Genomic DNA, 25,751 nt, shown 5'->3' with positions numbered 1-25,751 from the left:
AAATCGATCCTGATAAAGAAGGCAAGCAGTTATTCCACTGCCATGACGATGACCATTCACAACGATCATGTTGGTATATTCCGCAAACGTATGCTCTGAGATGTCGCTCCAACACTAATAGATGTTTGAGTGAGTCTCGAACCAGGTGAGAGGTAAAGGGCAGACATCAAATAACATCAGCCGATCAGACGTAACCACGCCTCACCATAACTACCTTGCAGCATGTTTACCTAGCAGACGTGTTTTCAAACTGCTGTTGCACGAAATGGCACTTTTTCTGACAAGGATTCCTATTCAAATTATTATGCTCTCAGTCCCTTTTATAACTCCTAGGAGTTTGTGACGGGAATTACGAACGCTCTGTTTACAGATGGCGGTAGTGTAGCATACTCAAGGTATAAAAGAGGAGTGCATTGGTGGAGTTGTCATTTGTACTCAGGCGTTTCACGTATCAAAGCTTCCGATGGGCGCACGACGGGAATTAGCAAACTTTCAACGCGGAATTGTAGTTGTGGCTAGTCGCATAGGACATTCCATTTCTGAAATTGTTAGGGAATTCAATATTCCGAGATTCACGATGTCATTAGTGTGCCAAGAATCCTAAATATGAGGCATTACCTCTCACTATGGACACGCAGTGTCCGAGGGCCTTCACATAACGACAGAGAGCAGGGACGTTAGCGTAGAGCTGTCAGTCCTAACAACCAGCCAACACAGTGCGAAATAACCGCAGAAATCAATGTGGGACGTACGACGAAAGTATTGATCCGGACACGAAGATACTGACGTAGATTGTCGGTCTAAAAAAACAACGACGGTAAAGGAAATAACCTCCTAGCCTAAGTGGAAGAAGAATTTAAGACATAGTTATTATTGTCTAACATCGATAATTGCGAGTGCTGGCAAAGATGGTGTTTCAGCGTACTGTGAGAGTAGTCGGATGATTTGGTACAACAGTTGTCAATAAAATTCTTCTTGGTTAGAGACCGCATTGTCATTTATAAAATTCCAACGTTTCGGCGTCTGTTGCAAGACGCCTTCCTCAGGGTGTGTTACTAACTGCTGAATGAGCGCAAGTGTGGGTACATATATACTATGGAAGAGTGTTGTGATTGGATGTGAGGATGAGGAGGAAGGGTACTAGGAGTTCATTTTATTGGCGTTTGCATTGCGTCTTGTTATTGGCGGAAATAGGCGTTTTCCATTGGCGTTTCCTTTACTGCCTGCCATTGGTGGAAATCGGCGAATAGGAGACTTAGCGGCTACTGCAGCGTAGCGTTGTTTACTAACTGCCTAGTATCGACTAGGCCGCGTCAGCGCTCTGTGTACCATCCTCCGCTGTGGCCTACCGCACGCCTGTTGCTTTGCGCGAGCTGTCCTTCCGCAAAGCTGTCACAGCAGGCAGCCAAGACGCTGGAAGTCTGTACCCGTCTTCTCTGTTCATATTATCGGGTCGCTTGGCTATTTCTATAGCCTCTCTAATCTTCCTCCTCAAACTAAACGGCTGTTTCGCCAGTACTCAGGCCTCTCGAAATTCGATGTTCATCCTGCACTGCTCATGATGTTCTGACACCGCTGATTTGCTATATTGTTGGAGGCGGATATATCTGTCATGTTCAGTTAGCCTCGTGCTTCTTCGAATGCTTGCATAAAAATGTCTGACGTTCCTCTATACTGATGTTTTGCTTCGGAGGCTTTGCATGAGCCAAGACTCGTACTGTTTCTTGTCGGATCTTCTCTGCTTCTGGTAAAGAGGAACGTCAGGCCATCAAGGAGCTGAATAACAACTCTCAGATTGTGATAATACAGGCGGACAAGGGAAATGCCACCGTAGTGTTGGACACAGTAGATTACGATAAGCGGATGGAGGATCTTTTGAAGGAACCCATTTACCATAAACTTAAGGGGGATCCGACGGTCAAGATAGTGAAATCGACGCAAGCGCTGCTGAAGCAAACCAGGATGAATTTTGACACGACCCGTAGACTCATTCCACAGGTCCCACAGGCACCAAGAATATATGGGGTACCAAAGATCCACAAAGAAGCCTTCCCTTTACGGCCGATAGTGAGTAGTATCAACTCGCCGACCTACAAATTAGCGAAAGAATTGGCTCCGAAGCTTAGACGTTTAGTGAGACATACAGATGCATACGTCAAGGACTCCACCCATTTTATAGCACTTTTGAAAGAGAAGCGGGTCTCTGATACGGATTTGATGGTCAGTTTTGACGTGAAATCTTTGTTCACGAATGTACCCGTGACGGACACCATGAACATCTTAGAGGAACGCATGGCACCTGACATCAGCGAGCTAGTGCGCCACTGTTTGACGACCAGCTATTTAAGGTGGAAAGGGGATTTTTACGTGCAGACGGACGGTGTTGCTACGGGTTCCCCTGTTTCGCCTGCTGCAGCAGACATTTTTATGCAAGCATTCGAAGAAACAGCACTCCTGTCCGCGCCATTACGCCCGGAATGCTGGCTACGATACGTGGATGACACCTTTGTTATCTGGCCACACGGAGAAGAAGAGCTTCAGAACTTCCACGAACATCTTAACCAGCAGCACAGCAAAATTCATTTTACCATGGAGATAGAAAAGAACGGGTTATTGCCTTTTCTCGACGTAGAAGTTTATCGTAAGCCAGAGGGGAAGCTTGGACACAGAGTTAACAGGAAGCCCACCAACACAGACAGGTACCTGCATGCATCCTCCCACCACCATCCTATGCAAAAGAATTCGGCCCTGCGAACTTTAACTAAGAGAGCCTACACGATCAGCGATGAATACAACCTGCATGCTGAACTGCAGAACCTCAGGACCATTTTTGTAGCTAATGGCTACGACATGAGGCTGATACGGAAAACCATGGCGCCGAAGGAGGAGGGCAACAGGGAAATACAGAACGAAGCACAGAACACCGCCGTGCTACCGTATGTACAAGGGGTTACTGAACGTCTGGGCAAAATTCTCCGTCGGGCAGGTATTAAGCCGATTTTTCGTAGCAACAACAAAATAAAAGACATTCTGGGCTCGACAAAAGATACAATTGACAAGTTTCATGCCGCCGGAGTTTATGAAATCGAGTGTGAATGTGGACTGGTGTATGTAGGTGAGACTGGGCGTCCAATAAGCACGAGGCTAACTGAACATGACAGATATATCCGCCTCCAACAATATAGCAAATCAGCGGTGTCAGAACATCATGAGCAGTGCAGGATGAACATCGAATTTCGAGAGGCCTGAGTACTGGCGAAACAGCCGTTTAGTTTGAGGAGGAAGATTAGAGAGGCTATAGAAATAGCCAAGCGACCCGATAATATGAACAGAGAAGACGGGTACAGACTTCCAGCGTCTTGGCTGCCTGCTGTGACAGCTTTGCGGAAGGACAGCTCGCGCAAAGCAACAGGCGTGCGGTAGGCCACAGCGGAGGATGGTACACAGAGCGCTGACGCGGCCTAGTCGATACTAGGCAGTTAGTAAACAACGCTACGCTGCAGTAGCCGCTAAGTCTCCTATTCGCCGATTTCCACCAATGGCAGGCAGTAAAGGAAACGCCAATGGAAAACGCCTATTTCCGCCAATAACAAGACGCAATGCAAACGCCAATAAAATGAACTCCTAGTACCCTTCCTCCTCATCCTCACATCCAATCACAACACTCTTCCATAGTATATATGTACCCACACTTGCGCTCATTCAGCAGTTAGTAACACACCCTGAGGAAGGCGTCTTGCAACAGACGCCGAAACGTTGGAATTTTATAAATGACAATGCGGTCTCTAACCTAGAAGAATTTTATTAACATTGACAACGGCCGCGGAAGCCTACGGTTACATACATGGTAGAACAGTTGTTCGGGGTGGCTGCTGTGTTCATGCAAGTTCTATTCCTTTCTAATTTTAATAATTAACAGGTCTAATACTACATATGTAATACCTTCTCTCCTTTAATGTCCACGTTCCTATGTCAAACGAGCATATAAGACAGTGAAAACGAACGATCGAACCTCAAGGAGCCGGAAACTGTAGTTTCTTAGCCTGTTTATTTTTTGGTGAACAGCACGATTGGTAGTGAGGACACGCTCAGCTCACGTGATTAAAATATTTCTACTGATGAAAAGAAAGTAGATGAAATGGACGCTATCCGTGTATCAGCGAAACCGAATGTCGCGCTACTGACGACGCAGTGAAGACAAAGGGTATCCTGACACCACTGATTGAAGCTATTTTGACCACAAGTGAATAGTCGTAGTCTAACGTGCATATAGAAAGTAGGGAAAGAGTCCTGAAACGCACGGCTTTGGGAGGAAGTGAAAGCTAAACGGCAATAGTGATAGACAATAAGAAACTACAGACATTTCAAAAGTAGTATTCTTCAGTTGATATACTGTATAACGAGTCGCCTTCAGTAAACAGTGTATGAGTTGAACATAAATCGCACATACTTGGAAAAATTGAGAGTAATTATTTAACGTTAAATTGATAATTAAGTCATTACAAACGGATAACGAGCTGCGACTGTGGAAGTTTGGGAAGGAAACTGGACATGCTTTCTGAAATAAACTATTGGGCTTTTAGATTAAGGCACGTTAAGGAAGCTACTGGAAACATAAATCCTTACGGCTCGACGAAAATCAGAACTGCTCCCCTCACGACTGTGAACTGTGTCGTAATAACTGCGCCATGTCGTTCATTAACGGGCCTATCAGAAATAGTAGCCCTCAAGATTGCTAGTTACAAGGAACACGCGACAGGAAAACAGTAGTCGTTTTGTTACTTGTGGTTCAAAATCTGATTACTCGCTAATAGGCCACAACAATACTTCCACTGCCCTCTGCGAGTATAAATGTGGAGCCGTTTCAGAAACGACACAAAATGCAAACAGGGCAATTCACTGACATAAGCAGCTTTGACAAAGGCCAGAGTGTTACGATCCAGCAGCCACCTGTTCACTTACTAATGCAGTGTTCATTTACTGAAAATGGTGGAATGAGGGTGAAACCAAGAACTGTCGACAAGAAGTTGGACGCCGATGACTCTAGTGTGTATACAGTGTAGAGAAAACGCTGCTCTGTAAGCCGTAAAAGGTGGCGGTCTGCAACATAGATACTGCATGTCCAAGCAGCTGAACTGACGACCGTAACTTGTTTCCATGTGCAACCATTCATCGTCAATTACGTCTGTAGTGGATACCGAATCATCAAGAGTGAACCGTGGCTCATTATGAACGTGCCGCCTACCCGGCTGAATGACTTTTCGTGTTACACCATGTTGATGGTCATATGTGGCTACACCGCCTTACAGGGGAACAGCTAATCGAAACATCTACCCCGCCACATACGCAGGCCCGTGGTTACTCTATTTTGCTACGGAGTATCTTCATATAGGCTTCCAAGGAACCTGTGGTAGCTTCCGAATGCACCATTATAGAAGTAGACGATCTGAATATCATTGAGAGCCATCTGTAATCATTTATGCCTGAAATCTCCTCTGACGATGGCATCTTCCAGCAAGATGAGTGCCCATGTCACAAGGCCAGAATCCAGTTGCAATTATTTTGGATGTGAACTGGTGTTAATGACTTGGATCACAAATTCGACTCATGTGAACCCGATGGTACACATCTGGGACGCTTTCTGGTGTCACCTCCGCGGCCACAACCAACCGGACAGCAATTAAGTGGAATTGCATTTCGTGTGTGTAATCATCCGGTCCTACATACCTCTAGGAACTTGAAGAAACACTTGTCAAACCCATTCCACGCAGATAGGCTTCAGTATTGTTGAGATTATAGGATGTTATGACTGGTACAGAATAAGAATATATAAGAAATGACTGCGAGACGCGATTTAAAAAAAGAAGACGCTGATGAACTCTTCTAATCGATTAGTTGTAATATGTATCGCAGTTGCTCATTCATCTAGTAACCTGCCAGAGATATAAGTTCATATACTTATAAGGCCGGTGAAAGATTGAATGAAACCCATTTGCGTATTAGATAGCCCCACGGAGAAACATTAAAAAAGTTACACAACCAACGTTTCGGGCGTCATTGTAGCGATCCACTTCAAGGAGAATAAACTGCTTGTCAAAGGAGGACCTCTAAATAGACAAGCGAACCGTCATTTGTACAGTTGTGTTTTTGTTTTGCAGTAACTCTTCCTAACACTCAAAATGTTTTTATTTGGACTGCTAGATATATTTGTTTCGCTTTGTAGAGACGGTCAAAGATCTTCCACTGGTAAGTTAGTCAAGCACATATCACCGCTGTCCGCTCTCTCTCAATCTCTCTCACTCACTCACTATCTATCTATCTGTCTCTGGCTGTCTGGTCTTTTTCTCTCTCTGTTTTCAGTCCTTGTCAACTCCCTTTAACGAAGTGAAGCCTAGTACATAATTTTAGTATAATCAGCTTGACAATACGTTTGATAAGTAAATATATTCGTGTTTTATCAGTATTATTTTAATTATCACACTATAGTATTACAGTAACTCACGTGAATCCAAAGCCCCATTCGAGAGTGTCTATGAGACTCCACGCTGTGTATCCGATAACAGGAACACCGTCAGTGTTTATCGCCTCTAGCACAGCTCCGAGGTATTCCTAGAAACGATACACCAATAAAGCACGTTGCAGGTAATGAAATGGTTACTATAATAGTGTGGAAACTACTACTTACAGTATAGTATTCGATGCGGTCAGTATCATTCCGTCCTCCAGAATTCGAGAGACCGTTCTCTGTTATAATGATTGGATATCCTGGATACTGATTGGCCACCCAGTTAAGTTGCTTCCGCAGTCCCCAAGGAAGGCGCTGAAAGTGAAGATACTTATTACAGAAATTATTCTTATCTCCAGCTGTTAATTGAAGATGGATGCTCAGATATAATATACAGTTTGTTGGCAGTTTTATTTCCGCACTAGCTACAATGTCATATGGCTATGTTGTGCCCATCCTATTATTCCAGTTCTCTATTTGATCAGAAAAAAAACACCAAAATCTGTCCACATTTTAAAATCGAAGTAATTCTTGGCACTTTCCTAAAAGTATTAAGACAATGTAGTAACTGCCACACCTTTCTTTTCTAAATTCCTCCTATATCCATATTGTATAAAACGTATGTGCACATGGATATGTCAAGTCAATGTTAGTACTCTACTAAGGTAATGAGGTTTGTGAGCAGAGCCGAGAATCCCATATTAACGTCCTGAATAAGTCACTGGTGCAGATGATTTGCCGTTGCCTTCTCCTGGCCTGTTGTGATGTATCAAGCGTCCTGTGCACGACGGCGATGAGTTGTTTCGTAGTGTAGGTTTTTCCGGATAAGACTAAAGGGCAAGCTGAAACACGATGCCAGCGTTCACTGCTTGTCTCCAAAACCAACATGTGGCTCTCGAACGTAACTTCCCCATGCGACGGACGGGTTACCATCAGCAATGTGACATTCCCTCACTCCAAGAGGCACTGCGGAGTGAGTTGGAATATAATCCACCAGAGTGGTGCAATGACTGTCGATAAGAAATTTACACCATCAGCTCTCTTCCTCATAGTAGCCAAATACTGGCTCAGATAATGCCTTCTTCAACCAGCATTCGAGACGCCTACTTCCAGTATGAGCGCTACTGTACGAGCGTGTGTTAGCAACCTCAGAAACTGAAATGGTTTCTGCGACTATCAATGCGACACTATTATTGGTCGTTACAGGTAACTTTCTCTTAAGTTTCACTCTTTCCCATTTCCATCCCCTGCCCTCGCTTAGTGGAGTACGTAACAAATAATTTAACCGGAAGAAGGGTACAAAATTTAGACATTATTGTTGGTGGCTTGTCGAGCTAACACCCACCTAAGGTGCTATAGTAACTCGGCAGCAACACGACTACCGTCTTTCCTCTTATTTTCGTGTATTTATAATTTCCATAATAGTACGTGAGACTGTAATATTGCCAGGCTTCGTATTACAGCTATTGAAGAAATTTTTTTTAATTATACTTGCATCTCTCTTTTATACAGGCGTTACTAAATGACTAAATAATTATATTACATTACTCCAGGTTTACTAGTTGTATTTTTATTCAGTTCATTAGCTATAGTTGTTGCTATCTTCTAGTTATTTTCGTATGGTACTGGCTCTTTTACAAATGCTGTCTGACTCTTGGTATTTGTGTGAGACTGTGCTTCTAGATAGTTAGCGCCCACTTGAACTGAACGTTCCATTGTCCTAGTCGTCAGTTTCATTGAGTGCGTAGGGTATACTGCTTCTGAAAACATTAGTGTAAATTGTAAAATGAGGTTGGCGCCAAATTACGTGTTAAAATTACTTTATTCAAATATTCTTCTAGATATAACACTTTGCACTGTGGAATTTATTGTGTACTGACAAAAATTGCTAGTAGAATAGTTTGTTTCCAGTTTAGTAATTTAGTCTAACATTCTTTCAGATTTACGAGATATTTACGAAATATTAAATAATAATAATTATTATTAATATGCAGCCACTGAAGATATTATTACGAAGTAATGTATATTCTCTTATTTAAAACCTTCCTACACTTGTGCTCCAATTTAGTGAATAGCTCCTTTAACTAATTCGTTAATAATTAACTTTTTTAAACATTGTACTGATTTATAAACAGTTCTTTACATCGGCTTGTATCTGGATAGGTTATTAAGTGTGAGTAAATCAAGGGGTGGAATATCAGAGACCGCTCAACTCGATCGACTTACGAAAAAATGGGATCATTCGCTACTGCCCAAACATACATGTTTTAAAATATACTTTATTTACATAATAACAGTACGTGAAAACTTTTTTAACTTTCAGTAATGCTATTTATGCTTCTTCGTTTGAGGTTTTAGTTCTTCCTAGCGTATTCGTTAATGCTAAAACGACTGTAGCTCACTACCTCTTCTGAGAACATCATGAAGCTACATATATGCCCAGTTTAATTCATCTCTGTGTGTGAAGCAGGGCTCAATACTTCTACGTTTGCAAATGAAGTATGTTAGTCCCATCTTTAGTGAATTCAATAAGTCATGTTTAGTCGAAATAAGACATTCATTACAATCGCAGAAATCGGTATTAATATATAAAACTTGTAAAACTGCCATTGCGTGAAAAAGAAGACGAGAAAGGAAAATGACAACTTATAAATATATATTTTCTTAATCAAGTTAACATATGAATTTATTGTCAAATTAATCAGTTTTTGAAACGTACATACTGAACAAGGATGATATAGACAAAACTAAAAAGTCTTGTAATCTATCTTTCATATGATAATAATAATAATAATAGTAACAACAACCAAAATTTAACTTTTTCCCAAAACCTTGAAAACGGCACAGATTCACAAAACAATCAAAACATGTTGAGACTGACTGTATGTCACGTGCTGCGTATCGTTTATTATAATATGTTTGGAAAGAAATTCTCGATGAAACCGAGATATGAAAGTCAGTAACGAAACAGAGAATACTTTCTACTGAAAAAATATCTTTTGATTATTGAGAATTAAACTGCAGCATCGTGTAGTGAGAGATTTTCTGTTCCAATTTACAATCCACGACCAGGAATGTTTCAAACGAAAAACTTCATGCCCTGGCAGACTGGAGGCGTTAGAATTAGCAAATGCAATATCTCCAATTTCTTGTCTTTGCGATCGTCAATTTGTGAACGCTCTGGTGCCCTCAAATCTCTTTTCACTAACACACTGGGGTCCCTTGCACCTCTGTGCAAACAGTACTTTCAGCTTACCACAGGATCCGATGTAATTACTGCGGTGTCCCGCGTTTTGGAGGGTGATTCGCCTGTGAGACCTGGCGTTACGAATGTCGTGTTGTAGTGGTTCATCCCAAAGAAGTCTGCCGAACCTGTAACAAAGTATGTTTCACCTGATTTCAGTTAACTGATAAACCGAGACGAAAGGTCCTGCCTTACTAACAAATATGTAAGGTTTTCTTTGAGACTCACTCAAGTAACGGATGTTTCCATTGTCTAACGACAATTCTGTGAAAACTGAATACGAATAATCATTTCCGAGGGTGTGTATTATGCAGACAGATACATCAGGAAGTAACCAGTGCCGATTTTAATTTTTCAGTCGGTCCCTTAGATAGACTCTGAGACTGCAAATGGTACGTCACTTCGCGCTGAACGCTCCTATCTGAGTACAGGTCTTGTCTGGTTCACAGTAACGTCACCAATGACTTATATTTAACCACTGAAATCGTGTAATACCTCTTTTGTATCATCAACCTATGTTAGATTAGCGAATATTTCTCTCCACCTATAACCAATGGGTTTAGAAAACAGAGATAGTTACAGACAATATTTGCATTTTACATGTTTTTAAAAGAGTGTACGATCAAAATATTGAAAACTACCAATTTAAAAAAAAACATCTAGCAAAAATCCAAATGTGTCATTCGACTCTAGCATATATGAAACATTTCCTATATTAGAATAAACCCTTGATGAACAACATGCATAAAATGGTACAGAAACACCTATGTTGCAACTGTCAGTCGTTATGTGTTACAAGAACATCGAATATGACGGCGTACAACATAAATCAAATGGCTCTGAGCACTATGGGACTTAACTTCGGAGGTCATCAGTCCCGTGCAGCTTTGAACTACTCAAACCTAACTAACGTAAGGACATCACACACATCCATGCCCGAGGCAGGATCCGAGCCTGCGACCGTAGCGGTCGCGCAGCTCCAGACTGTAGCGCCTAGAACCACTCGGCCACTCCGGCCGGCAGACTAATTTCAACTATGCTCCATAGCCTCATGCTGTGCTCACCATTGGATACCTCCACTCCCGCCCCCTGTCGTCAATGGCAGCCAGTTGTTGTAGTATGGTAGACAGTATGTGGGGAGTCGAGTGACGTAAATCTCAGTGAGCTTTTGCGACCTCTCACTCAAGTCGTTTCATGTGAGCTGTTGCGCATCCGTATACCATCTTCGATTTTGGGTCCAAATAATTTTTCAGTATTTGTTGTTCTAAACAACAGCCAAAATAAATCACTGATGATCAATGTTACCCGGAATCTTTTTGGAATTTTACATCACTGTAGTTTCTTGACAGCAACTTCCATTACTTCTGAAGGCTGAAGTTATGTGTAAGGTTTCACGCTGCTCAGCTATACTTTCAACTACGCAATACTGCGATTCGACAGCGTCCGCCTTGTTACTTTGTGCCAGGAAGGACTCACAAGAAGGGAAGTTCCCAGGCGTCTCGGAGTGAATCAAAGCGATGTTGTTCGGACATGGAGGGGATGCAGAGAGACACGAACTGTCGATGGCATGCCTCGCTCATGCCACCCAACGCCTACTACTGCAGTGGATGACCACCGCCTACAGATTATAACTCGGAGGAACCCTGACAGCCACGCCACCATGTTGAATAATGCTTTTCGTGCAGCCAAAGAACATCGTGTTACAACTGTGCTCAATAGGCTCCATGAAACGCAACTTCACTCCCGACGTCCATGACAAACACTACATCATGCAGCGCGGTACAGATGGGCCTAACAACATGCCGAATCGACCGCTCAGCATTGGCATCATGTTCTCTTCACCGATGAGTGTTGCACATGCCTTCAACCACACAATCGTAGGAGACGTGTTTGTAGGCAACTCGGACCGGCTGAAAGCCTTAGATACACTGTCCAGCGAGTGCAGCAAGGTGGACGTTCCCTGCTGTTTTGGGATGTCATTATGCCAACGTGGGCCTCTGGTGGTCATGGAAGGCGCCGTAACGGCTGTACGATACGTGAGTGCCATCCTCCGACCGACAGTGCAACCATATCGGCAGCATATTGACGAGGAACTCGTTTTGATGGACAACAATTCGCGCTCCGTTGTGCACATTTTCTGAACTGTTTCCTTCAGGATAATGACATCGCTCCATTAGAGTGGCCAGCATGTTCTCCAGACATGAAACCTATCGAATATGCTTAGGATAAATTGAAACGGGCTGTTCATGAACGACGTGACCCACTAACCACTCTAAGGGATATTCGCCGAGTCACCGTTGAGGTGTGGGACAATCTGGATCAACAGTGCCTTGAAGAACTCGTGGATAGTATACCACCTCGAATACAGGCATGCATCAATGCAAGTGGACGTGCTACGGGGTATTAGAGGTACCTGTATACAGCAGTCAGGACCGCCACCTCTGAAGGTCTCGCTCTATGTTGGTACAACATGCATGATCAATAAAAAGGGCGGAAATGATGTTTATACTGATCTCTTTTCCAATAGCCAGAACAGGTTCCTGAACTCTTGGAACTGAGGTGATGGAAAACTTTTTTTGATGTGTGTACTTTCGCCACACACATGGGGTGATCATAAAGCTTTAATCACCATTTTGAAAAAAAGTCAGGTCGTGAAAATAGTTTTGCGTTTGTTTTCAGCTGTGTGTCTGCTCTCCAGGTACAGCGTGGCACAGTACAGCAGTACCCAACAAGAGACAAAGCATAATTTCGCCAGCCACTGAGAACATGGAGCATAGTGTGACGTTAACTTTTCCGCTTTGTAAGGAAAACAACGCTTGAACAGTCCACATCGACCAGAAGGAATTTTACGGTAAGTACACACCTTTATGTGACACAGTTCTCCTGTAAGAGAGTAGAAGGAAACGTTAAACTTTGTCCTACATTTATAGTGGGAAATAAAAAATGTATTCGCTTTTACTCTAAGTACTCATTTATCAGACATCTACTGAAACGTATGCTCGAAGAGCGTCAGAAATTGTCAGTTATTTTGAAATTACTTTATTTAGTGTCATATTCACCACTTTTTTTAAACAGCTAAGACCAATTTTAACATTTACTTCTTCCCCAGATATCCTAACCTCATACTCCACCTTCAAGTTAATGCTACATATCGGGATTTCGTCTTTCTTAAACGACCGGCAATGTCAAACCTATCTGCCATACAAGTGCACTCTTAGTGCAGAAACTGGTTACACAGACAAAAGTTGACTCTCCACAATCAACTTGACTGCAAATAAAATTGCTTTTTCAAGAAAAATAAAAAAAAGAAATTATCTGATTTTCTTAATAACCCAAGAAGAATGATATTGTTGGAAGCATATGGTCATTACAATCATTACCTTTGTAGCCTCCAAAATCTGTGCTTTTACCCTCGAGGTTGACAGATTGAAGGACGATACTAGCAAGATGTGTGCCAAGAACTTCTAATCGACGAAACTCAACATCCACTGTCACTCACTTTCGCCTTGTGACGTGATTCACTAAGAAAATATGGCTAGAACTGACGAATCTAAGATGGACGAACATATGATTTATTTATATCACATTCATGAAGTGGTTGCATTGGGTAACGTTACACCCCCACTTGTTGAACCCCAATGTACTTCTACTGCTGTGAGTTTGGTTACTCACCCCTAATGTATTCGATCTCTTCCTGTGTGAAGGTTGGTAGCCTTGATCGGGGCCGTCCCTCAGCCTCACTATTGGCATCCACTTGCTGTCGCACCACAGCAGGGTAATCCCCATCCTGACTGTAGATAGGGTGTGCGAATATACCCATCTGCAATATACAATTTACACGCTAGTTTTCTCACAATCATCAATGTAGCACAATACAATTCACGTCACGTGATTATTATACGTTACGCCCGCTAAAAAATTAACATTACACTGAAAAGTTACAGAACTCCAATACCCACCACAAACTGTCGTGCTCTTTCCGCTGCTTCTGCATCCTCTGTCGAGTTAGTCTCTGGTTCAGGCCAGTCCATATTAAGTGTAATTCCCACGCTTCCTGCAAAGTATATCAAAACAAATGGCAGGTTCAAATGGCTCTGAACACTACGGGACTTAACATCTGAGGTAATCAGTCCCCTAGAACTTAGAACTAATTAAACCTAACTAACCTATGGACATCACACACATCCATGCCCAAGGCAGGATTCGAACCTGCGACCGTAGCGGTCGCGCGCTTCCAGACTGAAGCGCCCAGAACCGCTCGGCCACTATGACCGGCCTATATCAAAACAACCACGTACATAAAGATCAGATCATATTACTATAGGTGATTGTGCATAGTCATTAAATTAATGCACAAAATAATACTGATGGACCAGAAACTATAATTTCAATTTATCCAAAGTTCTCCGATATCAAATAGACATTTATCCTCATTTCTAACATGGAAATAATCTTATGTACTTCTTCTCATTGCTACTAAAAATTTTATTCGTTGTCGAGTAAGCGAAACAAAGTGCTGTAATAAGTTTATACTGATAATGTTATTTTTTGTTTTTTAAACTCAGGGAACATGGTTTATTTACGTTAATTTCGTAATTTAGAAGAGAAAAATGAAATGGCCCTTTTAGAAATATAAATTCAAAAGAGGAAGGCAGTTAAAAAGTTCAATTTTCTTTACAATATCTGGAATAAAATTAGCTTTCACTTTTTTACAGTTTCAGGACTGAAAGGGTATGCAGCAAATTCTAATGCACATAAGATACAGTTTACTGGTTGTAAACTACTGCTGTTTCCACAAAATTATTTACACTGTCGTTCATTGTTTAGAGAATGAAACTCGCGTTATGCGCAAAACGACAGAAAATAATAATGTCTTGTATTTAGTCATAACCTAGAATATGATCTTGTGGCATCCACGATTTCACACCACTTCAATGTGATTCAAACTTGTTCCGTATATATGTACATATATACTGCGGACAGCTTTTTTCCTTTCAAGTTGCTAGATATTGAATGAACCATCCAGGAACTTTTTTCATAACTCTAAAATATCAGAAGAATAACATGAATATTGTTAAATAGAACAAGATATCTAATGGCTTCTGCTTATCATTTAACCCTTCAAGTATATCACAAAGAAAAGAAAAAAATAACTTGTGATTCCTTCATGGATACAAACTGCAAATACGACAGAAATTACGTTAACTAAGATAGCCCTGTATAGCTTTTAGATAACACGTGAAGAGAAAACTGAAACATAATTGTTTCCTCCATCCGTGATATGTATTTTTACATATCACTGAAGGCAGAGCACACCATCTGCAGCATCGTTGACAGAACCGACTGCGGACCTTTGGTGCAGAGCCGGGTGGAAGGTCTGAATCAGAGGCTCAGACGGTTTTGCGACCGTGTTGGCTGCAGATTCCTTGACTTGCGCCATAGGGTGTTGGGGTTTCGGGTTCCGCTGAATAGGTCAGGAGTTCACTACACTCAGCTGGCGGCTACACGGGTAGCGGAGGCTGTGTGGCGTGGACCGGGTGGTTTTTTAGGTTAGAAGGCCTCGGGAAAGTACAGGGTGGGCTGCAATGTCAAAGGGAGCATGGCAATTACAGGACGTGCTTGGATCAAGGAACAGTCGGAATTATAGTTGTAAATTGTTGTAGTTGCGCTGGAAAAGTCCCTGAGCTTCAAGCGCTAATAGAAAGCACAGAACCTGATATCGTTATAGGTACAGAAAGCTGGCTAAAGCCTGAAATAAGTTCTGCAGAAATTATTACGAAGTCTCAGACGGTGTTCAGGAAAGATAGATTAGGCAGAATTGGTGGTGGAGTGTTTGTGTCTGTCAGTAGTGGTTTATCTTGTAGTGAAGTCGAAGTAGATACTCCGTGCGAATTGGTGTGGGTGGAGGTTATACTTAACAGCCGAATTAAGTTAATAATTGGCTCCTTCTACCGACCCCCAGACTCCGATGATACAGTTGCGGAACAGTTCAGAGAAAGTTTGAGTCTCGTAACAAATAAATACCCCACTCATACGGTTATAGTTGGTGGGGACTTCAACCTACCCTCGGTATGTTGGCAAAAATACTTGTTCAAAACCGGTGGTAGGCAGAAAACGTCTTCCGAGATTGTCCTAAATGCTTTCTCCGAAAATTATTTCGAGCAGTTAGTCCACGAACCTACGCTAATTGTAAATGGTTGCGAGAACACACTTGACCTCTTAGCCACAAACAATCCAGAGCTGATAGAGAGCATCGTGATTGATACAGGGATTAGTGATCACAAGGTCTTTGTAGCTAGGCTCAATACCATTTCTTCCAAATCCATCAGAAACAAACGCAAAATAATTTTATTTAAAAAAGCGGATAAAGTGTCACTAGAAGCCTTCCTAAAAGACAATTTCCATTCCTTCCGAACTGACTATGCGAATGTAGACGAGATGTGGCTCAAATTCAAAGATATAGTAGCAACAGCAATTGAGATATTCATACCTCATAAATTGGTAGGAGATGGAACGGATCCCCCGTGGTACACAAAAAAGGTCCGAACGCTGTTGCAGAGGCAACGGAAAAAGCTTGCGAAGTTCAGAAGAACGCGAAATCCCGAAGATGGGCTAAAATTTACAGACGCGCGATATTTGGCACGTACTTCGATGCGAGATGCCTTTAATAGGTTCCACAACAAAACATTGTCCCGAAATTTGGTAGAAAATCCGAATAAATTCTGGTCGTATGTAAAGTACACAAGCGGCAAGACGCAGTCAATACCTTCGCTGCGCAGTGACGATGGTACTGTTATCGACGACTGTGCCGCTAAAGCGGAGTTATTGAACGCAGTTTTCCGAAATTCCTTCACCAGGGAAGACGAATGGAATATTCCAGAATTTGAAACACGAACATCTGCTAGCATGAGTTTCTTAGAAATAGATACCTTAGGCGTTGCGAAGCAACTCAAATCGCTTGATACAGGCAAGTCTTCAGGTCCAGATTGTATACCGCTTAGGTGCCTTTCAGATTACGCTGATACTATAGCTCCCTACTTAGCACTCATATACAACCGCTCGCTCACCGATAGATCTGTACCTACAGATTGGAAAATTGCGCAGGTCGCACCAGTGTTCAAGAAGGGTAGTAGGGGTAATCAATTTAACTACAGACCTATATCATTGACGTCGGTTTGCAGTAGGGTTTTGGAGCATATACTGTATTCAAACATTATGAATCACCTCGAAGGGAACGATCTATTGACACGTAATCAGCATGGCTTCAGAAAACATCGGTCTTGTGCAACGCAGCTAGCTCTTTATTCGCACGAAGTAATGGCCGCTATCGACAGGGGATCTCAAGTTGATTCCGTATTTCTAGATTTCCGGAAAGCTTTTGACACCGTTCCTCACAAGAGACTTCTAATCAAGCTACGGAGCTATGGGGTATCGTCTCAGTTCTGCGACTGGATTCATGATTTCCTGTCAGGAAGGTCGCAGTTCGTAGTAATAGACGGCAAATCATCGAGTAAAACTGAAGTGATATCAGGTGTTCCCCAGGGAAGCGTCCTGGGACCTCTGCTGTTCCTGATCTATATAAATGACCTGGGTGACTATCTGAGCAGTTCTCTTAGATTGTTCGCAGATGATGCTGTAATTTACCGTCTAGTAAGGTCATCCGAAGACCGGTATGAGTTGCAAAGCGATTTAGAAAAGATTGCTGTATGGTGTGTCAGGTGGCAGTTGACGCTAAATAACGAAAAGTGTGAGATAATCCACATGAGTTACAAAAGAAATCCGTTGGCATTCGATTACTCGATAAATAGTACAATTCTCAAGGCTGTCAATTCAACTAAGTACCTGGGTGTTAAAATTACGAACAACTTCAGCTGGAAGGACCACATAGGTAATATTGTCGGGAGGGCGAGCCAAAGGTTGCGTTTCATTGGCAGGACACTTATAAGATGCAACAAGTTCACTAAAGAGACAGCTTACACTACACTCGTTCGTCCTCTGTTAGAATATTGCTGCGCGGTGTGGGATCCTTACCAGGTGGGATTGACGAAGGACATCGAAGGGGTGCAAAACAGGGCAGCTAGTTTTGTATTATCACGTTATAGGGGAGAGAGTGTTGGAGATATGATACACGAGTTGGGATGGAAGTCATTACAGCATAGACGTTTTTCGTCGCGGCGAGACCTTTTTACGATATTTCAGTCACCAACTTTCTCTTCCGAATGCGAAAATATTTTGTTGAGCCCAACCTACATAGGTAGGAATGATCATCAAAATAAAATAAGAGAAATCAGAGCTCGAACAGAAAGGTTTAGGTGTTCGTTTTTTCCGCTCGCTGTTCGGGAGTGGAATAGTAGAGAGATAGTATGATGTGGTTCGATGAACCCTCTGCCAAGCACTTAAATGTGAATTGCAGAGTAGTCACGTAGATGTAGATGTACTCTGAAATATGGTGCTCTGGTGTTCACTATTTTTTTTCGTCTTTCGTCATTTTTTTAGGTAATGACAATACTACATATGGTAAAAGAAACGTGTAAAGTGGGCAGATGGAGGAATGGGAGTACACATCAAGTGAACTCTGAAAAATTCCTAGTGCATATATATTCTTCTCAATGGGGAATACAATTAACTGACTTGTTGCCATTCAGGAAGAAAGATACAGCTTGCCAGTATTAGTTTTTTTCGCCAATTGCAGGTTTCTATTTCTTGACCTTGACCTTCCACTGTTGAAACTCCTGTCATATTAAGGGTAATTATAAAAACTTCCTGCTGTTTATTTCGTTCTTTAAACTGCCACTACTTACGTTGGCTACAACATAGCAGAGTACACGCATCAACGACTGAGTTAGAGATAGTTTTTGTATTAGGAAAACAGCTCACCTACTACACGGGAAATGGAAGTGGCTGAAATAATCGCCATATTATGGAACTTCATACAGCCCTACAGCGTAACAGTCAAGCACAGAAAGTGCAACATTTAGACATCGTCGCACTTTATTACGGTAATATCTTGACTGAACGACCTTCGAGACTGTACGGGAACTGTCCGTTTCAAATCTTACTTTGTCAGGGGTATGCCGTGATTACCTTGATTCGCCGGAAATTAGAGTCTGATGTTGGCTGCTGTGAGCATCAATTTGTTGGTAACATGGGTCGTCTTAGATTCTCGCGAACGTTAACAGCCTTTAGGCAATCGATAAGGGAGCGGCTCTTTCGCAGATTACTTTCTGGACCTAAACAGTTTATGAGTATCCATCCTTCATCACTAGTGGACACGTTGAAAAAAGGAGTATAATGGCCACGAGTGTTTATATTCTAAGTCGACTGGACTCATGAGTCGTTTTACACATGCGGTACGAGATTGTGACAGAGTAAGGGCTGTTAATACGAAAATTACGCAACTCTGGCAGTTAACAGATTCATTCGAAAATGGAAAATGTCTACATTCAATTAATGTGCACAAGTGCACAAGTGGCAACGCTGTAGTGACGTGTGATATATATTAGGTAACAAGGAGTTTTAGTCACAATGAACTGGGGCCGTAGTGGAAATGAAATCGAGTGAGATGCGTACGCCTTAAATTCAGCAGTCTCTTTGGCACGATAGTAGCAATTGAACAGTAACTAGTCGGAGCGATTCACCAACACATTAATTGTCCCGAACAGTCCATGCTAAAATCAATCACCGCCGTTATCAGGACAAAAGACATTTATGAAGATGAATGTAAATCAGCTGGTAATGCATACGCATCTTCTTCAGCCACTGTCATCCACTGTAGAAAGACTCTGCCATCCATGTTTTGTGCCGCCGTGAGCAGCCAAAACAAAATGAGTACCTGCTTAATAGCACGTTGGTACACCTATTTAATGCGTTACAACAGCTTTATTAGTCGTCATGTGAATGACGCGTCCTTGGAAGTTTTCCAGCGATATATGGCACCCGATGTCTACACACAGGTCACACAATGTCTGTAAATTACGAGCTGGAGGTTTGTGGGTGTGGAGCTAGAGACATACAACATCAGAGATGAGTTCCATCTCGTTCGGATGAGGCTAATTTGCTGGCCAAGAAATCAATGTGCGTTCACTGCTATGATTCTCAAACAACTATATCATGATTCTGGTCTTGGAGGTGATCCTGACAAATGTTTACATAGCACTTCAGAGTGCTCCCGCATGTTTCGTGGAAGCGCAGGGGAAATTCCTCCATAGCTCAACGCTGTCCACATCAGTCTGTATACGTGGTGTCGTGCATCTTTTGTACACCCGTTCACCTGATTGACGACATATTGAGACACAAACATCACCCTAGAGTAGGAAGAAAAGTTATCCATCCAACCTGGCGATATGTTTTCATTAGTCCACATTTCAAAGTTCAATCGCCCCTATGAACCAAGGACCTTGCCGTTGGTGGGGAGGCTTGCGTGCCTCAGCGATACAGATAGCCGTACCGTAGGTGCAACCACAACGGAAGGTGTCTATTGAGAGGCCAGACAAACGTATGGTTCCTGAAGAGGGGCAGCAGCCTTTTTCAGTAGTTGCAGGGGCAACAGTCTGGATGATTGACTGATCTGACCTTGTAACATTAACCAAACCGACCTTGCTGTGCTGGTGCTGCGAACGGCTGAAAGCAAGGGGAAACTACAGCCCGTAATTTTTCCCGAGGGCATGCAGCTTTACTCTTGGGTAAAATATTCCGGAGGTAAAATAGCCCCCCATTCCGATCTCCGGGCGGGGACTACTCAAGAAGACGTCGTTATCAGGAGAAAGAAAACTGGCGTTCTAAGGATCGGAGCGTGGAATGTCCGATCCCTTAATCGGGCAAGTAGGTTAGAAAATTTAAGAAGGGAAATGGGTAGGTTAAAGTTAGATATAATGGGAAATAGTGAAGTTGGGTGGCAGGAGGAACAAGACTTCCGGTCAGGCGAATACAGGGCTATAAATACAAAATCAGATAGGGGTAATGCAGGAGTAGATTTAATAATGAGTAAAAAAATAGGAGTGCGGATAAGCTACTACAAACAGCATATGGAGTGTAGCCATGTGTGGAAGTGAAACATGGACGATAAATAGTATGGACCAGAAGAGAATAGAAGCTTTCGAAATGTGGTGCTACAGAAGAATGTTGAAGATTAGGTGGGTAGATCTCGTAACTAATGAGGAGGTATTGAATAGGATTGGGGAGAAGAGAAGTTTGTGGCACAACTTGACTAGAAGAAGGAATCGGTTGGTAGGACATTTCTGAGGCCTCAAGGGATCACAAATTTAGCATTGGAGGGCTGTGCGGAGGGTAGAAATCGTATAGGGACTCTACGAGATGAATACACCAAACAGATTCAGAAGGATGTAGGTTGCACTAGGCACTGGGAGAAGAAGGAGCTTGCACAGGATAGAGTAGCATAGAGAGCTGCATCAAACCAGTCTCAGGACTGAAGACCATAACAACATCAACAACAACAACAACAACACTTCAATCTTGATGATCCAGCGCGCACTTGCAGTCATAATTGACGACGTCGTTAGGACAACACTGGAATCTATCAGGGTCTTCTGTTTCGTAGCCTTAGTTTCAACATTGCACTCCAATCGTTTTGCCCTGATACACTTGAACTTACTCCATCATCAAATCTGCCGCAAATCGCCGACTACCAGGCTATACGGAACTGAAAAGTATGTGCCGTCAGCTTCCTGGGAAGACATACAAAACGGTGTGGCCTACTCGGTATTTCACAGTCTTTCAACCTTTTTCTACGACAATTGCAACATTTCAGCCTGTTTCCAGACGCTAGGCCATAGTAATTAGCTCCTTGTCAAAGTCACCTATGTCAGTCTATTTCTCCACCTTCAGACAGTATCATCACTAAATTGATTCGTCAATCATCGCTGCTTCGCTGATATTATCTGGTCATAAGTATCTGGATATTAATGTACGGAGTGTCCCACCTTCGCCTTTAGAACGACTTGAACTCTCCTCTCCGGGGAAACTTCTATTGATGTGTATGGACGGCAGCTCTTTCTTCTTCAAAACCCGAATCAGGGAAGACAGTGCTGGATACCATGGTCTGGTGCAAAATAAATTTTCTAAACGTTCTCATAAGTGTTTTATTGTGTTCAGGTGAGAACTTCGGGCAGCCCACAACATTTCAAGAATATTTTCGTCCGTTTGTCGACGAACCACGGGTGCTGCTGTATGACAAGTTTCATTGGTGATAGCGCCGCCGTTCCGAACATTTTTTTTTGTAAGGATTACACAACGCTGTGAGCGTTAAAGGACAATAGGGGGATCACACGCTAGCCACTGAGAACACCCACATCCGCACTTCACCTTTAGAACTACATATCATGACAGGTAATGTTCTCCAGGTGTTCACCAAATTCAAATCCTTCCATTGATGGCACTACTCATTGTTCCTAGTCATTTGTTTAGAGTCAACCTCTATCAGGCTGCGTAACTATTAACTCTGCTTGAAAAGTCGCTTAGCAATGGCTACGGGAAATGCATGAGGAACTGTTGTACTACTGTATCTTGACTGTTATACTACTGTGCCCCATTTTAACTTTCTAAACCAAGTTATTGCGTTAGATGGACTGCTGGCAGCACTTTGGAACTCATGAGTGATTCCTTCTACTGATTTCATGCAATATTTGACAATGAGCTTCTGCAGTGTTCTACGATCCCTGCCCATGCGTACAAGATTTCTTGGTTTAGCTGTAGTTGTTGCTAAATTTTTCCACATCATAGTCACATTACCATCGCTTGCCATGGGCAGCTTTAGAATCCTGAACAATTCAGTGCGCAAGTGATATCGAACGCCTACTCCCACATTCGAACTCACTGGTGTCTGTAGATCTACACATTCTGCTGTTACTGCCACTCTAGCGACCACACAGTATTGCTCTCCCTATTTTATACTGGCCCGTATGTCTCTCTCATGGCACGTCGTGGTCAATTACGTATTACATAGGGCTGTCCGGATATTTTTGATCAGATAGTGTACACAATTCCCTTATCACATCATTTTCCGCAACAGAACCAAGTCACATTAAGTATCGAGGTAGACTGTGGTCACTGGCTCGTCATACGTATTTACATACTGAAGCATTTATATGTATAAGAAGTGACTTGCATGTTGTGTCGAGGCACTGACCGTTCTGTGTGGCTCTGAACTCCTCATCGTACAGGTGCCAAACCCGGGCGTGAGCTTTGATGACGGTGTGTGTGGCCAGGTAGTCGCCGATGCCCGGAGCTGGTTGAGAAGGTGCGACCCACAACGTCGAATAACCCATCGTGAATTGATGTGGCTCGTTGAAGGTGAGCCACCATTTCACCTGTGGAACGATGGACCGTCAATTATGCTGCCAATTGACTGATTGTGAGACGCGTCTGCAAGTACACTGAAACTTACCCTATCACCGAAGTTTTGGAAGAGTATCCTGGCGTATTCAACGAAGTAGTCGACCAGCAACTCGTTGGGCCAGCCTCCGATGTACTGCAGTGCTTGAGGCAGGTCCCAGTGGTACATCGTCACCTACAGACACAACAGTGTCAAACTTCATGAAACGATGCAGAGAGCGTATATATTTTGTGAAGTAATCAGATCCACGTAAATATGCCTAGATCTGCTGCGGAATTCTGCAAAACATGAACGATGGTAGTTCTTTGACGATATCTGTAAAAAGTTTGTAGCTGGTGGTTTGGAGATATTTAATAGTTTCTATGTGATGTAATATTAACGTAGATTGTATTATCTTCCGTAAGAAACGGTTATGTCTTCGTTCTACATATGAGGGTTTTATCTTCCTTGGAATTTCTAGGAATCTAAACCAGTAATCATTGCAGAATTAGGCATCTGTGAACATGTGAATAAGCAAGGATGCTAGCAATTTAATAAATTACGGACAAACATAACGTTGACATGAAGAACAAGTTTTACATCGTAATGAGATTTGTGGTGTCACCGCCAGACCCCACACTTGCTAGGTGGTAGCCTTTAAATCGGCCGCGGTCCGGTAGTATACGTCGGACCCGCTTGTCGCCACTATCAATGATTGCAGACCGAGCGCCGCCACACGGCAGGTCTAGAGAGACTTCCTAGCACTCGCCCCAGTTGTACAGCCGACATTGCTAGCGATGGTTCACTGACTTCTACTCTCTCATTTGCCGAGACGATAGTTAGCATAGCCTTCATCTACGTTATTTGCTACGACCTAGCAAGGCGCCATGATCAATTTCTATTGATATTGTAAATCATGTAATGTCAAGAGCGACGTTCGTCATTAAGGCATTAAAGTTAAGTATTCCACCAGCTACGTCCGTTTTTCTCAGTTCTAATTCTCTTGTCATGTTCCATACCTCACGCCAGCCTGCGTGAGCTGAGACGCTTGCATTCGGCCTCCATTAGAAAAACACGGTTGGTTCTCCTGCCAACCACAACATTGGCGACGAGGCAAAACCGCGTTCTTATCGATATTGCCCTGATTTACTTGTGTAATGGCTTCTTCACGATCTCCAGATGTACTGTCCAAATTTTATCGCTTACAGAATCAGCAGACGCAGGCCTTACTGGATGCCATTGGACAGCTCGTCCAGGAACAACGTGCGATGCAAAACTATGCAGCAGCAGCCGCTTCACCGCTATCGCAGCCACAACACGCTGTTGCACCCACTTTTCGACCTTTTGATGCTGCACTGGAAAGCTGGACGGAGTGGTCACGCTAATTTGGATTCCATCTCGCCGCCTACAGAATTCAAGCTAACGAGTTGCAGCCATTTCTGTTGTCTTCCGTCGGCGTGAATACGTACCGTGTGATAGTCAAATTATTTCCCCGACGCGACGTAGCAACTCTGTCGTACAAAGAAATTTTGTCTGCATTAGATGCATATTTCAAAGAATCAGTCAATGTAGTTGCGATACGGTATACCTTCTTCCGTACAAAACGTACGGCAGGTCAGACTAATCTGGAGTGGGTTGCAGCCTTGCAAGGCCTTACTAGGGATTGTGCTTTTGAGTGTCAATGTAGACTTCCTTATTCAGATACTATGGTACGTGATGCAATTGCAGAGAACGTTTCTGATTTTCGTATAAGGAAACAGATTAGAAACTAGTAAATCCCTCCCTTCAACAAGTGATGGACATATTTGATCGGCAGGACACACTTGACTTTACTCAGGACTCATTTGAAACTTCGCCAGCAGTGTGTAAGGTTACCCGGCCCGCCGGGCGAGCTGCTCGGAGCAGTAAACAGCCCTCGCGCCCCGCCGCGCCACTGCCGCCAGGCTCTCAGCCACGTGTGCCGCGCAGGCAAGCTAATGCAGTGATCAAATCATGCCCGCGATGTGCTACTAAACATTCGCGTGAGAACTGCCCGTCACGCCAAGCTATTTGCTTTTATTGTAATAAAAAAGGACATGTTCAGAGTGTTTGCCAGAAAAAACTCTGATAGGAAGCTCCAGGCCCTTTGCTTCGCGCTGGAATCGGAATCGAACCAAGGATACTCAGGCTCACGAAACATCACCCATGGAAATTCATGTAGTTCATTCCACTGCGCCCAGTGCCACTCTCTCTAACAGTGACTGTGTTCGTCCCAAAAATAGTGTGCGTCGAGATCGACGGCACTCCCGTCAAGTAGCAAGTGATTACGTACCAGTATCAGTTCACGTTGCACGAGACAGTCGCTCTTGTCGGCAGCAGGACAATAAACTTTTTGTAGACTTGGACATTTACGGCAAAGTGATACCATTCCAGCTCGATACCGGAGCTGCAATTTCACTGATCAATCAAGACTCTTACAAACTGCTGGGCACACCTCCGTTGCGTGCAGCAAATGTTCAGTTAACAAGCTATTCAGGGCAACGTATCCCTGTGTTAGGACAGTGCAGCCTTCTTGCAACATACAAAGGACAAACGAAACTTGTGTCATTTTACGTCCTTCGTTCTTCTTCTGCAGTGAACTTGTTTGATTTCGATTTATTTCAGTTGTTTAACTTGTGTATAGTAAATCAGGT

At 43.0% G+C, this 25,751-nt stretch overlaps 1 protein-coding gene across 2 annotated transcripts in view; it reads right to left on the bottom strand.

Moving 5' to 3' along the window:
• LOC126281989 (myrosinase 1-like) overlaps positions 1 to 25,751 on the bottom strand; it is a 118,661-nt gene that overhangs the window by 3,892 nt on the left and 89,018 nt on the right. For both annotated transcript variants that reach the window (XM_049981375.1, XM_049981374.1), the window contains 7 exons: positions 23,152 to 23,274; positions 22,894 to 23,074; positions 13,709 to 13,803; positions 13,422 to 13,569; positions 9,762 to 9,877; positions 6,686 to 6,820; positions 6,503 to 6,609 (listed from right to left, as the gene is read on the bottom strand). In XM_049981375.1, the coding sequence (XP_049837332.1) occupies positions 6,503 to 6,609; positions 6,686 to 6,820; positions 9,762 to 9,877; positions 13,422 to 13,569; positions 13,709 to 13,803; positions 22,894 to 23,074; positions 23,152 to 23,274 (905 nt within the window). The remainder of the gene's footprint in view (positions 1 to 6,502; positions 6,610 to 6,685; positions 6,821 to 9,761; positions 9,878 to 13,421; positions 13,570 to 13,708; positions 13,804 to 22,893; positions 23,075 to 23,151; positions 23,275 to 25,751) is intronic.

The sequence above is a fragment of the Schistocerca gregaria genome, chromosome 7, assembly GCF_023897955.1.
Source record: "Schistocerca gregaria isolate iqSchGreg1 chromosome 7, iqSchGreg1.2, whole genome shotgun sequence".
Lineage (NCBI taxonomy): Eukaryota > Metazoa > Arthropoda > Insecta > Orthoptera > Acrididae > Schistocerca > Schistocerca gregaria.
The sequence above is the reverse complement of the archived record's forward strand: the minus strand, read 5'-3'. Positions and strand labels throughout refer to the sequence as shown.